The sequence below is a fragment of the Ambystoma mexicanum genome, chromosome 2p (assembly GCF_040938575.1).
Source record: "Ambystoma mexicanum isolate Mex_15411 chromosome 2p, UKY_AmexF1_1, whole genome shotgun sequence".
NCBI classification, from domain to species: Eukaryota; Metazoa; Chordata; class Amphibia; order Caudata; family Ambystomatidae; genus Ambystoma; species Ambystoma mexicanum.
In genome coordinates, this window is record NC_090923.1 from 1,078,534,968 (window position 1) to 1,078,549,991 (window position 15,024).

General features: G+C 52.5%; 1 protein-coding gene across 5 annotated transcripts in view; it reads left to right on the top strand.

Annotated features, from left to right (window-relative positions):
• Positions 1 to 15,024, top strand: part of SF1 (splicing factor 1) — a 292,507-nt gene that overhangs the window by 227,211 nt on the left and 50,272 nt on the right. For all 5 annotated transcript variants that reach the window (XM_069645035.1, XM_069645033.1, XM_069645032.1 and 2 more), the window contains exon 11: positions 558 to 716. In XM_069645035.1, coding sequence (XP_069501136.1) covers positions 558 to 716 — 159 coding nt within the window. The remainder of the gene's footprint in view (positions 1 to 557; positions 717 to 15,024) is intronic.

Consider the following 15,024-nt stretch of genomic DNA (forward strand, 5'->3'; position numbering starts at 1 on the left):
TTTGTCCCTCGTAGGTGGTAGCTTGTGAACTATTACTGCTGGGAAAGGCTTGTCTCGATTTCATTGGATTTAGTTGTCCTCACATTCACTCAGAACCGGTTTAACCTTTTTCTTCCTTAAACCTTTAATTTCTGCAACCTCAATCTGCAAAGTAACTAGTGTGATATATAAATGCTGTTACTGTCCTTCTGAATGAAGTCACCTCAAGGTGTCGAAATTGTGTAAGAAGCATATCCAAAGAGTATCCACTAACTTGTTCTGATTCCGATAATTAATTTTAATTTACATTGTTACAACAATTGCCTTTTTAAAGAACGCTTATTTAAAAATGTATGTTAAATAACTATAACCGAAACCTTAAGTGCACTTGGCTACTATTATTTACGGATTTCATTTGTACAGCTCTACAACTTGCATTTACCCCTCTTGGGTTACCTAATGCCAAGCAGATAAGTGTTGTGTAGTCTCTCAGTGTGACTGCACTAGTTCTTACCCAACTAGTACGTGACTTGTCGTTTTTGTAATCTACATTTTGACGTTTTGTTTTTTGTGTGCAGGGATGATGCACCCAACACACATGGGAATGCTGCCGCCTCCACCCCCGCCACCTCCGCCTAGCGGTCAGACCTCTTCTGGGCCTTTGCCTCCCTGGCAACAGCAGCCGGGTCCACCATCTTCCAACAGTATGTCCTCCAGTGCACCATTGCCGTGGCAAAGTGAGTGGAAAGTTTGTTCTACTTTAGGTGTGTGCAGTGGGTTCATAGCAGATGTCAGGACTTGATGCTCTGCTGAAGTTGAGCCAAAATGTGTATATAATAGCCACCTTTCTCCTGTTTGCATGGCACTGTTATGGTGAAAGACAGACCTCTTTCTGAAAGAACTAGAATTCTACTCTTGTCATTGTTTATCCAGAGGTAAAGTTGCACTGGTTATTTGGCCAGAAATTTGTGGTGGGTTCAGGAGATAAGCATATTATTTCTAAGGCTAATGGATGGGTTTACTGAAATGCTTTGTATAGGCCGCCATCTGTTTGGTGTGAGTAAGTTTTTTTGTCCAAAGTAAAATTACTTCAGTAATGGGCCTTATTGTAACACTCCCTACTCTGTGTACCGCTGTATGTTCCCGGTAGTGAATGCTGCTCCCCATTACCAAAAGAATGACTCAGTTCAAGACTTATCAACGTCACAGCTTGCGCCCTGCCCCCCCAGCCCCATGATCTGAAGAGATTTCCCATCTTCATGGAACTGGAGACTGAAGTCATCTGTAGTGGTAACCAATTCACAGTAGGGACAAAAGCAGACCTAATTAGATATGAGTGCGTGCCTGCCTTCCTCTTTGGTTTCTGTTTCGCCTGCATGGGTTACATCTCACCTATGGGACGTACTCAGTTTTAAACACTGCGCAGATTGCTAAGACTTTGCCTTGCAAGACTCGCATTGAGAGTGTAATGTATAGCTTCCCTGTTACTATGCCATTGACAAATGTAGACATTTAAAACAAAAAAGATTAAAGGTGCGGATAGCCAAAAGGTGTTCTAACTATGCTATGGAATCCCAAACACCAGATCACACTTAATTGCTTGACACCGAAAAGGTTGACAATCTGAGTCAGTGTCCAAGATCAAATCTGAACCCCTAGATACTATCCAAGATGGTATTTGTATTTTATTTATAAAGCGCACCTGGCCCAAGGGCATTTGGGCGCATTTCTTGAGTTTAGAGGCACAGTATACAGCCAAAAAACAATTTACTTAATACAGATTACATAAAGGGTACAAGAACAGATTTACAATAGAATTTCCATAGATTACAGAATACAGGCACCTGGGCCAACATCAGGTTAAATGACCAAGAGTATTAAGGATTGTTACCATTGAGGCTAGAGGTGGTTTACGAATCTTGTGCCTGGAGCCACAGTTTGACTTTACACTTTAACGAGTGGAAAGTAGGTTCGGAGTGGTTTGGGGCCGGGAGTTGCACAACTTGGTGGCAAGGAATGGGAAACTTGACCCACCGGCTTTCCTGAGCTTGAATCTAGCAAGGAGTGGCAGAGGCTGTGGTCGGGTGGAAGTCTCGGGAGAAAATTGGGTAGCCAGATAGTCTGGGCCTGGTTGGCTAGGCAGTTAATGAGTGAGTTTTGAGGGAGATTCTTTGTGAGACTGAGAGCCAGCGGAGGCTCAGTCTGGTGTCCGAGATATGCTGGTTCCTTGAAACGTTTAGGGCTGCCATGATGGCATTGTTCTTACTGGTCCCTAGCTAAAGGGCATTACAGTAATCCAGTTTAGACATAATCAGGGATCTGGTAAGTAACTGCCGAAATGCTGTGATAAAGTCTACATGTGTAGGCTGATGCCGAAATTACGCCATTAGTTTGTCGGGTAAGAGACCAGGTCAAATGACCCACGCATCTTTAAGGTTGTCTGGTACTATCACTGTGTTGAAAGATGAATTAATGAGGGCGGTGATGAATAGTGCCAATTTGTGAGTAGCCTCCTTAATGATGGGGGCTGGGCATGCGTCCCCCTGGCAGTTGGAAAGTTTAAGTTTACTGATAATGTTTTCAACTTCCTTGATGGAGAGGGGAGAGAAGCTAAATGGTTTGAAGGTGTATGGAGGTGTAGTGGTGCTGATGGTGGGGTTCCCAAAATGTGAGTCAGCCAATAGACTACATTATTTTCGCTTTGATTTTGATTTGAAGAGATGAGGTTTTGTCAGAGCTTTTTGAATGTTAGCTCACCATATACAGTCGTTGCTACAGGTGTCTGGTAATACTGCGGGAGATTACATTTATTTTAGTATTTTAAAGATCTCTTTGGTGTTTGATTCTGCTTGCAATATGCATTAGAAGTGTCTTTTTTTCCATGGAAGATTGCCACTTTGTAGTTGAGTAATGCTAGAATAAGGCTGTTCTTATTGGCATCTGATGGAAGGCTTTTCCAACGTGCCTGAGATTCTCTTTTCCTTGCGCAGTGCTCTTAAGTGAGGTTTGAACCAGGAATTGAGATATGCACAGGGTTTGGGTTCCCGCTGTTTGAGTCGCTCTATAGTATTGAGGGCTTTCAGAATAGCTTGATTATAGGTATCAATTAAGACTGTAGGGTTGGCACATGTCCTTGAGGCGTTGAGTATAGGAAGGATTAAAGGGAGCAGTTTCTCCCTAGTTACATCCCTTTTATTCCTAGTGCTAATGGAAGGTGCTATGTTCTGTTTGGCGCATTTGTTGGTAGCCTTGATGTTGAACGTTATAGTATGTTGGTCTGACCATGCGTAGGGGGTGTTGGACACTGTTAATGCTGCAGTTCAGGTAGACCAATCCAGGGTTCTCCCTTTGTTACAAGTAGGTTCATGGATGTGGTGTAAGAAACCTAGATTAGTGAGTACAGGCAAAGTCCAAGGCATTAGTCATTGGGGTCTTGGAAGCCCAAATTGAAATCACCCAGTAAGAGAATTTGCGAGTTAGGCTTAGTGTTGACTGCTGCTAAGGATGTAATGTAGTCTACGAAGGTGGTGACATGACCTGGGGGCCAGTAGATAAGGTCTATCGTAGCGGTTTGGTTGGGAGATATGGGCATTTTGACAGAGTTGCTCTGCTGAAGGGTTATGTTGATTAGGAATGGGTCTGAAAGCAAGGGAATTTCTGAATATAAAGGCAATGCCACTGCCTTTGGATTGGTTGTTGTTATGGTCGCATCTAATAATGGAGTAGCCATTTGGGATGACCAGAGAGTGAGACCAGCTTCTGCGTGTAACCAGGACTCTGTAATGGCTAGAAAGCCCTAAGTCTTGGACTGTAATGTGAAGTCGGCAATGTCCAACGCATGGGCAAGGAGGGACCTGGCATTGACAAGGGCACCCTTAATTGATATGTTGCTGTCCGTTATAGGGTTGCTGCTGAGGTTCAAAGCGACTTTAGGAGAGGTGTTTTTAGTGGCTACTGACTTTAGGCTTTGTAAGCTATGGTCAAGGGTTTTGCTCAATTTAGCCGTGGTAGTTGGGGTGTGAGAGCACCCAGTTGTGTGGGGAAATCTGGAACCTAGCCTAAGGTTCCTGAGATGTAATGCGCATGGCTGATTAGGGAGAGGTTTGGTAGTGAAGTGTTCCAACCATAGGGCAGGAGAATGTAGATGAGGGTTGGGAGTGATGTCAAGGCAGAAGGCTTGGAGGTGATAGTATGCTGTGGGCCTACGGGCATGGAGATAGAAGGGCAATTGCTTGGTGTCGGAGTAGGGATAGTGAGAAATGAAGCATGTGACATAGTGACCGGTGGTTGCACCATGAAGGTGCACTGGGCTAGGGTGTACAAATTAAATGGGGACCTGGCTACTGATTGACCTGGCAGAGGAACAGAAGCATGTAGCCAAATGGGTGATGCAAGTAAATGGTAAAGTGTTTTTGTTGTGTGGGTTTGGACAACTGATGTCATAGGATGTGCCGCTACAGACTGCGAGTAAACGCACAAATAAATGACGAGCAGAGAAGCCTAGCTTCTGGATCTCACTGAGGACTTACGAATGCAGAAGCAATGTAGTAAGCCTCATTAGTACGGAAGCAAGCAACAATCTGGCATAGCAATATCCATGGTGATGTAAGTTGCAACTAAGTAGACATCCCGACAGATATCGATCTTCCTATAAACAGAACACATCAAGGTTGGCAACACTAGCATTGAGGCGAACGCTATGAACGAACAAAGCGGTAGTGAGGCTCAACGGAATAGCGGGCGGCTAGATACAGCAAGCAGGATAATAGCAGTAAGAGTATAAAGTATCTTGAGCCTGTGGCTAAACGAGCCGTGCTAATGTAAAAAAGGGTGGCGGGCCAACTCTACAATGAAGCCAACAATATTCGATTTCCAAAGTATATTTCAGCTGGTGGACACACGTGAATTACCAACAAAGCACCCAGAACTGATTGATGATATTTGAACGGCGTCATAGTAAGGTGCAAAGACCATTAATACAGTTAAATACCCAATAGATCTTCTTCCTTAGAACAGCGGTAAGCAAAAGTCAGTTTCCGGTTGAGAGTGCTGGAAGCAATTGGGGCATCAGTATGACCAGAATAATGGCCGAGTCAAAGAATAGGACTTACATTATCAGCGACACGTAGGGAACGGTGCCAGCGCCACAGTGCGCAAACGGGAGCAAAACAGGGCATGTACACTCGTGGGCCTTAACACAGGGGGGGTGGGGGGCTTCCGCCTGCGGATGTGCCTCAAGAAGAACTTGGTCGTTGCTAGGCAATGCATAAACAAATGCGGATGGTGGCCATTTTAGGGGCAGGCTGCCGCCGAAATTAATATGTTGCGGGTGAAAGAGCCCAGGAAAGGCAGAGGGGATGTAGTGAAGATCTGCAGCGGCACAGGAGCAGGGTATGTTGAAAGCACCCCCTTAGCCAACTCCATAGAGCCACACAAACCTGCTCAGTTGGCATACCATGATGACCGAGGGGCTGCACCCTTAAGTCCCGGCCTAAACATGGCAACAGTAAACCATCAACACTTGGGCAATCTATGTTGGCTCCCAGCAACCATAATCCTGCCCACAAACATGGTGTTGATACTTCTGATGCCATCGAAAGATGCTGCAGACGCACATAAAGCATCTTTACTACATGGTGCCGGAATCTTACCACGACTGCTTAAGTCTGCAATTCACTCAGGTACATACTTCAGCCAAACCTACTGCAGATATGCACACAATCACATGCCCAATGCCTAATCCGTAGGAGGGGTTTGTCACCAAGTATTGTCTTTACCTTGAAGCTCCTGTCTGAATCTTTCACATCCAAATATTCTTTGATTCCCTCATCAATGGCAATTCAACGTTCTAAGCCATTACACACTTAAGACAATCCTCTGAGAATCTCCTTATTCAAGAATGTTGGGAAACACCATTCAGCTGTTTCAGGCCACACTTGCCACAAAACATGATCTCCCAGACACTGTAGAGAATATTTTTTTCTCTCCATAATGGGGAACACACCTTACTGTGAAACCTTTCTTTGAGGATTAATCTCATTCAAAGAGTTGTAAATCCTCTGAATGGATGATATTGTTCCTAACAGATGACTTCACAGATGGTGGAACAAGGATAGAAATCCTTTAAAGCAGCAAGGATCCCATATTGTACCCTAAATTCTCCAGGAGACTACAAACCACTGGTGTGTTTCTACGGATGACCAGGAAGAATGTATTGCACTAAAGAGCAGCTACAAAATTTGGTATTGTTGCTGAATTAAAGAGTGACTTTATGGAGTATAATTTTCAGCCCATCGAAAAGACGCCGGAGAAGATGCCTATTTCACTGACATAGTCTCCCTTGGTCGCAGAGAAGGGTGGGGCACAGTAGCCCTCCAGGGCACGGATCTCTTCAGAGGAGAGGAGCTTACCAACCTCCAGATCTTCCAGGAGGAACAATGCTCAAGAGCAGGCCCTTCGGCAAGGATACCGACGAGGGCGATTATGAAGGTGACGACTAGGAATGGCAGGATGAGGAAGGCTTGGAGGACCAGCCATGGCCGCAAACGCCTTCTCGTCGCCACAGCCACCTGGAGATATCTTGGACATTCTCACTGCCTTGCATACGCTATGCTCGGAGATCCACAAGTGGTGGCCCCTCCCTCGGCTCCCGAACCGTCCGGGGAAACACCAGCCAAGAAGATTCACCCTCCTCCTTGCAACCCCTCGCCTCCCTCTCCCCACGTCTCCCTCTCGGCAGCCTCCTCTCCCCCAGACAGTAGGGGAAGAAGCTAGATGCCATGGAGCGAAGTTATGTCAGCAGTGACTGCCATCAAGGCCGCCAATGCTCTCGCCTTTGTGGCGGGTTACAACCGGGAGCTGTGGTTCAAGATCGCTCCCATCCTTCCTGATGACAAGAGGGCAGAAGCTTTGGAGATTCTACAGGAAGGTGAGGTGGCATCAGACCACGCCATCAGAGGCCAAGGACATCGCCGACACAGGGTTCCGCCAAATGGGCAACAGCGTTTGCCTTCGGCACTGGTTTAGGGCCACAAATTGTCACCAGGATGTGCAGTCGAAGGTGTTGGACATGCCCTTCGGGGAAAATTTGTTCAGGAAGACTGCATCAGTCTCTTCAAGCCATCAAGGTGGACACAGACAGCTCGTTCCCTGGGCACGCTTCAAAAGCGACGGCTGTCCTTTCGGACTCCAGCAGAAAATCCCAATGTTCTTCCAAAGGATTCAGTGGAGGTGCTTTGTCCTACCGTCAACCCTCCTGCTCTTCGGCCCAGGAGACCTACAGGGGCCATGCCAAATCTGGAGGATATCGTCGCCAAGCTCCCCAAGGCAGCGCTTCGACGTCAAAACAAGATTTAACCGGCCATGGCCTCCATCCGTGCACCCCAGTGGGAGGCCGGCTATCGAATTCATCAGCGTGTGGCAGACCATCTCCACCGAACGTTGGCTGCTGGACTCTCGCCCACGGACAAACCCTAGAATTTCAACGGAAGTGTCCTCAAATACCACTGGTGGCCCGGCCGGAAAACCATATCCCTCAGCTGCTGGTGGAGGTGCGGGCCATGCTAAAAAAGTTTGTGATAGAGCTCGTCCCAAAGAGGCTCCGGGCTCCAGAGTGTACTTGTTAATTCTCCAGCATGGGGTCTGGCATGGATTCACATGCTCATGAATATTCCCCGTCGTCAGGCTGGGAATCCTCGGTAAAGAAAAAACCAGTATCAGTTTCGTTTCTGATCTGTCTTTCGTAGTAATAACCAATCACTGGTCTCTGCGTCATACTGACCACAGCCAATGACTGCCCTCTACCTAAGCACCGCCTCTGGCAGCCATCTTCAGATTTTTACCGCACGTTCATGTGTTGGGATCCTCGTGCTATTGCTCTCGAGCGTTAGTGCTATTTTTTCGCGCTTTTTCACAAAAACTTCGATTCTTTCGGTCAAAAGAGCCTCAAGCTCCACCGATCCTACATCCGATCAACGGGGACCCGTGTCGGATTCATCTGTGCCCCTCAAGGGTGAAGATTTCGTCGAGCTACACTTCGGAGGACTCCAGAAGCTTCTCAGGCCCGGTCTCGGAGATGGCCCAGGAGAAGGGAAGCTCGACGCCCGGAAAGCTGTTCAGGGCCTGCCCTGGATGCCAGCTGCAGAACGTCTTCAAGGAGGACGAACACTCTTTCTGCCTTTACTGCCTTCATGGGGACAAGACGCACGTGGAGAAGGACTGTGCGTTTTGCGGCAACATGTCGGAACGGACCATGAAGGACCGCCATCAACGTCTCGCCAGCTGGCTGGAGGGTAAGAGCCCGTCTGGCGAGAAGAAGAAGAAATCTGAGCGGTCTTCTAAGACCTTTGAGGGCGCCCCGGCGACGGGGGCCCAACATAAGGCCAAGCACCGCGAGTCCGCTGGCACCGGGAGCGCCGAACGGTCGGGCTCTACGGGCGCCAGGCAGGGCGCACCCTCCCCGGCGCCATCAACCACGAGCCAACGCTCTGGGTCGGGTAAGAGGAAGGCCGAGCACCCGGCGAAGCTCCTGGAGAGACCCCGGTCGAGCTCTAAGGCAGAGGAGGAGCGTGGCAGTGCCCCCTCCCTCAAGGATAAGGCGGTGAGCGCACCTAAGGTGGTGAAGGCCTTGATCCATTCGACCAAGCCCTCTATCGAAACGGTCGCGGCGGCCCTGGCCCAGCCTGTGGAGGCTGCACCAGTGGTGGCGGCCTCGGGGCCCAGAATCTCCCTGCCTCCTCGGAGGGAGTCTTCTTTCGTGCCCATCGATAGGACCCCCGTGAAACCCTCCGTGGGGAAGAAGGGGGGGCAGGGCGTCGTCGTAGATTCGGCCTCAACCTCAGAAGAGGAACTGATCGAGGTCTTAAGCCACGGCCTAGGCGTGGAACAAGACCAGCCCGTCGGAATGGGCCCCGACGCAGGTGACGACGACGACATCGTCGAGGATACCGACGGGGCCCCTGCTCGCCCGTCGGATTCCCCTCTGCCAGCGCCGCAAGACAACTCAGCGGCCATTTTGTTGGCTATACAGTCCTTATGCTCCGAGATAAGGACGAGACTACCGTTACCGACGGAGGAACCTCTCCCGTCGGGGGATCCAGAACCGGGACCTTCTGGTGTTCCCCCTACCAAGAAAAGAAGGATCCATCCACCGCCTCCTTTTCAACCGTCGCGCCCCGTCCAGCCCTCCTCCCCGTCCACCCGAGGGGATGATACGGGGACTGACACGGCAGCGACGGGTACGGACGACGAGGCATACGACGAGGATTTTCCGTCGTCGCCTCCCACCAGGGCTTCTCCGCCCGACGAGATTGGATCGTTCCACTCAATGATCGCCAGGGCATCCGAGCTTTTCCAACTCTGCCCTGAGGAGAAGAAAAAGGAAGGCTTCCTTTACCAACGGCGCGAGACCAAGAGGAAGACGGTCCTCGCAGTGCCTCTGTTGGACGACATTTGGGATGAGGGCCTTTCCCTCCTCAAGAACCCTTCCACGACGCCAGCGAAAAGAGACCGGTACGAGAAAAAGTACCGGGTCCCGGACTCGGCCCCCCTATGCCTCCGGGCGCAGCCTACCCCGGACTCCGTCGTCTCCGCGGCAGCCAGGAAGAAAGCGGGGGGGGGTGCGGCCTCCACGTCGACTTCCCCGCCGGACGGCGAGGGAAAGAAATTGGATGCCATGGGACGCAGAGTCATCACGTCGGCGGCGACGACGATTAAAGCGGCCAACGCCTTGGCTATCGTGGCCCGCTACGACAGGGAACTCTGGTACAAGATAGCTCCCCTGCTGGATTTTCTGCCGGACGACAAGAGGGCGGAGGCCCTTGAGATCCTGCAGGAAGGTGAGGTGGCCTCGGACCACGCCATCACCGTGGCGACGGACATCGCCGACACTGGGTTCCGCCAGATGGGCAACGGCGTTTGCCTTCGACGTCGCGGATGGCTCAAGGCTACGGACTTTCGGCAGGACGTCCAGACCAGGGTCCTGGACATGCCCTTCGACGGGAACAACCTGTTTGGGAAGACAGTGGACGATTCCCTTCAGGCCATCAAGGCGGATACTGAGACGGCCCGGGCCCTTGGAGTACTGCAGCAACGGCGGACGCCCTTTCGGAGCGGCGGAGGCAAGGGCGCCTCCAAAGGTTCCGGCGGCGGTTTCGCTTCCTACCGTCAAGCGGCCCGCTCGTCGTCGCAAGAGGCCTACAGAGGACGAGGCAAGTCTGGCGGCCCCCGCCGTCGTCGCCAAGGAGGCCAAGGCGGCAAGGCCGCGTCCAAGCAGGATTGAACCGGCCGTGGGGTCGGGCCCCCACCGAAGCACCCCGGTGGGAGGCCGGCTGGCGGGCTTCGTCAGCGTGTGGGAGTCCATCTCCACCGACCGTTGGGTGCTGGACGCCCTGGCCCGGGGCCACGCGCTCGAGTTTCAAAGAAGGTGCCCGCGCGTCCCCCCCGTGGCCAGGAAAGAACTTCACGTCCCTCAACTTCTCCTGGAGGTAAAGGCGATGCTCAGAAAGGGCGCCATCGAACTCGTCCCAAAGAGGCTTCGGGGCTCCGGAGTCTACTCGCGTTACTTCCTCGTGAAGAAGAAGACGGGAGGATGGCGCCCCATCCTGGACCTGCGACGCCTGAACAAGTTCATCAAGGCGCAGAAGTTCCGGATGGTCACCCTCCAGCACGTCCTGGGTCAGCTGGAGGAAGGAGACTTCCTATCGTCGTTGGATTTGGAGGATGCCTACTTCCACATTCCCATCCTAAAGGGGCACCGAAAATTCCTCAGATTCGTGGTCCAAGGGCGTCATTACCAGTTCAAAGCCCTTCCCTTCGGACTGCGGTCGGCACCCAGGGTTTTCACCAAGTGCCTCGCACCGGTGGCGGCGCAGCTGCGCCGCGAGGGGATTCACGTCTACCCCTACCTGGACGACTGGCTCATCCGCGCCAAGACGAGGGAGCTCGCCGTGGTCCACACGGCAAGGACCGTCCAACTCCTCACGGACCTGGGATTCTCCGTGAACTACGCCAAATCCCACCTGGTGCCCGCGCAAGTCGCACTGTTTCTGGGAGCGAGGCTCGACACAGTGTCCCTTCTGGCCTCCCCGTCGGAGGAGAGGACCAGGACCATCTTGGGCAAGGTGCAACGGATGTTGGTGGCCGACGCGGCCAAGGTGAGGTCCATCAAGTCCCTCCTCGGGATGATGTCTTCCTGCATCTACCTCATTCCCATGTGCAGGCTCCGGATGCGCCCGTTGCAAGAGTTCCTGGATGCGCGCTGGATCCAGACGACGGGCAGCTTCGAGGAAAGGATCAAGCTCGACGAGAGTTTCCGACGAGCGATACGGTGGTGGGGCACCCGCGCGCATCTGACGGCGGGCATGGACTTCCAGACCCCAGCCCACCAGGTGACTGTGACCACGGATGCCTCCCTAGAAGGGTGGGGAGCGCACACCGAAAATCTGCACGCAAGGGGACTTTGGCTCCCGACGGAGAAGTCCCTGCATATCAACGTCCTGGAGCTCCGTGCAGTGTTTTGGGCCCTCAGGTCCTTCCTTCCGTCCCTCAAGGGCAAGGTGGTGAGGATCTTCACCGACAACACCACCACCATGTTTTACATCAGGAAACAGGGCGGAACCAGGTCCCCAGCGCTGTCCAAGGAGGCGCAGGACCTGTGGCATTGGGCCGTCGCCCAAGGGATTCTTCTGGTGCCGTTTCATCTGGCAGGGATAAAAAACACCATCGCCGACTCACTCAGCAGGGAGCTGCGCTCGTGCCACGAGTGGGAACTACGGCAGGATCTGGTGGATCGCCTCTTCCGACGGTGGGGCACACCCCAGATCGACCTGTTCGCGACGGCGACGAACACCAAGTGCCGGAGGTTCGCCAGCAGGTTTCCCCAGACGAGGAGCATGGGCGATGCTTTCTCGTTCCCCTGGGAGGGCCTGTTCCTCTACGCGTTCCCTCCCTTGCCTCTGCTAATCCGGCTCGTCAACCAGCTCAAGAGGTCACGGTGCAGGATGATCCTCGTCGCACCTGCGTGGCCGAGGCAGATATGGTTCCCGGACCTTCTGGACTTGTCGGCGTCCCCGCCAATCAAGCTGCCGGCGGACGCGGATCTACTCTCCAGGGAAGGAGGCGCCATCCTCCACCACGACCCGAAGTCGCTGAACTTGCAGGCCTGGCTCCTGCAGCGTTAGAGTTTGGAGGATACGACATACCGGCCGATTGCAGAGAGGTTCTTGCAAAGGCCAGGGCGTCCTCGACTCTTAAATGCTACGGACACAAATGGAAGAGGTTCTCTGTCTGGTGCCACGCACAGAAGATTAACCCTCTACGGATTACGGCTCCCCAAGTGCTGCCGTACCTGCTGACGCTGGCCAAAGCTGGTCTGGCACACGCGTCCATCAAGATTCATCTTGCTGCGATCTCCCGTTACACCAGAACCACGGGCCGGACGTCCTTGTGGTCTCATCGTCTGGTGAAAGAGTTCATGAAGGGACTGTTCAGATCGTTCCCGCCGGTGAAGGCTCCGGCCCCGGCGTGGGAGCTCAACGTGGTACTGACCAAACTCATGGGACCTCCGTTCGAGCCTCTGCACTCGGCCCCGTTGAAGTTTCTATCGTGGAAAACAGCTTTTCTCGTGGCCATCACCTCCGCACGACGAGTGGGAGAGATCCAGGCCCTTTCTTGCAAGGCCCCGTACTTGACTTTCCACGACACGAGGGTAGTGCTCAGGACGCACCCCTCCTTCATGCCCAAGGTACCGTCGGACTTTCATCTCAACGAACCCTTGGTGTTACCTGTGTTCTTCCCGTCGCCTTCGTCGCCGGCTGAGAGGACTTTGCACTCGCTGGATGTAGCTAGAGCGCTGAAGTTCTACGTGGACCGCACGAAAGGTTTTCGGAAGACGTCACAACTCTTTGTGAACTTTGGACCTGTCAATCAGGGGAAGGCTCTCTCGAAGGCTTCCATCTCCAGATGGCTCTCCGGCTGTATCATGTACTGTCACCGGTTGGCAAACCGACCGCTGCCTGGCCGTCCGAGAGCCCATTCCACCAGAGCGATCGCAGCTACCACGGCGTTCCTATCTGGTGTGCCCCTGCTGGACATATGCAGGGCTGCTACGTGGAGGTCGACGCACACCTTCACGAAATTCTACTGCGTCGACCGGGATTCCAGGGAGGAGTCCAGGGTCGGCCAAGCAGTGCTGCGCAACCTGTTCGCCTGAGGTGAGCCTGGTGAGGAGGTAAGATGCTTAATGTTGAGTTGATGTGATGCTTAATGTTGAGCCTTTGCCACCTCCCGTGGTTGTGCATGTGTGTACTGCTATGTATTCTTTATTCATGAGCATGTGAATCCATGCCAGACCCCATGCTGGAGAAGGAACAAGTTACTTACCTGTAACTGTTGTTCTCCAGCATGGGTCTGGCATGGATTCACATGCGAACCCTCCCGCCTACCCCTCTGCGGCTCTTCACTTGGTCATACTGCCACTTCACGTGCTTCCAAATCTGAAGATGGCTGCCAGAGGCGGTGCTTAGGTAGAGGGCAGTCATTGGCTGTGGTCAGTATGACGCAGAGACCAGTGATTGGTTATTACTACGAAAGACAGATCAGAAACGAAACTGATACTGGTTTTTTCTTTACCGAGGATTCCCAGCCTGACGACGGGGAATATTCATGAGCATGTGAATCCATGCCAGACCCATGCTGGAGAACAACAGTTACAGGTAAGTAACTTGTTCCTTCCTCGTCAAAAAGACCATCCGTCGTTTTAAGTACATAAAGTCCCAAAAGTTCCGTAAGGTGACTGCAACACGTACTGGGACAGCGCTAGAAGAGGGGGACTTGGTATCGTCGCTGGGCCTACTTTCACATCCCCATGCAAAATGGACACCAAGTTTCTGCGCTTACTGGTTCAAGGGCAACATTACCAGTTCAAGGCCCTTCCCTTTGGATTGAAGTCGGCGCCAAGGGTTTTCACCAAGTGCCTGGCGCTGGTGGCGGCGCAGCTGAGTCTACGGGGATACATGTATACCCTTACCTGGATGACTGGCTCATCTGGGCAAGCGCAAAGGACATCGACGTCGACCACACAGAGACCGTCCGACTCAAGACGGATCTGGGGTTCTCAGTGAACTATGCAAAGTCCTGCTTGACGCCATCGCAGGATGTGCTTTTTCTGGGATCCCGACTCAACAGTTTCGTGTTTGGCGTCTCCGTCAGAGGAAACTATGGCGGCCATCTTGGGCAAGGTGCAACGGCTGTTGGCACTGAAAGTCACCACTGTGAGGACCTTCAAGTCTGCTCGGCATGATGTCGTCATGCATCTGCCTCATCTGACTATGCTGGCTGCGGATGCGTCCACTACACGAGTTCCTTGATGACGTTGGATACAAGTGTCGGGAAGGTTCCAGTACAAGATCAAACTCGATGAGAGCTTCCGTCGAGCGATAGTGGTGGGGAGGCGACACCCATCTGTACGGACGTGCAGATTTTCAGACCCCACGGCACCAGTAGATGGTCACGACGGAGGCTTCTCTGGAATGTTGGGGTGCTCACATCAGAAGTCTTCACGCAAGAGGCCTGTGGCTGCCAGAGAAGATGTTGCACATAAACATTCTGGAGCGGCGGGCAGTGTTTTGGGCCCTCAAGTCCTTTCATCCCTCAAGGGCAAGGTGGTGCGGGTCTTAACGGACAAGAACACCACCAGGTTTTACATCAGGAAGCGGGGTGCACCAGATCCCCGGCACTCTCCAAAGAGGCGCAGGACCTTTGGCACTGGGCTGTGGCCTAGGGGATGTTCCTCATCCCGTTTCACCGGGCAGGAGTAAAGAACAGTCGCCGACTCTCTCAGCAGGGAGCTGCACTCTTGCCATGGGTGGTAACTTCGGCAGGACCAAGTGGATCGCCTGTTCGCAGTTGGGCAAATCCCCAGATCTATCTGTTTGCGACGGCGACAAACACCAAGTGCCGGAGGTTTGCCAGCAGGTTTCCCCAGCCCTGACCTGTTTCTGTATGCATTCCCCCAGTTGCTGTTGCTTCAAAAAGTCGATAATTTCA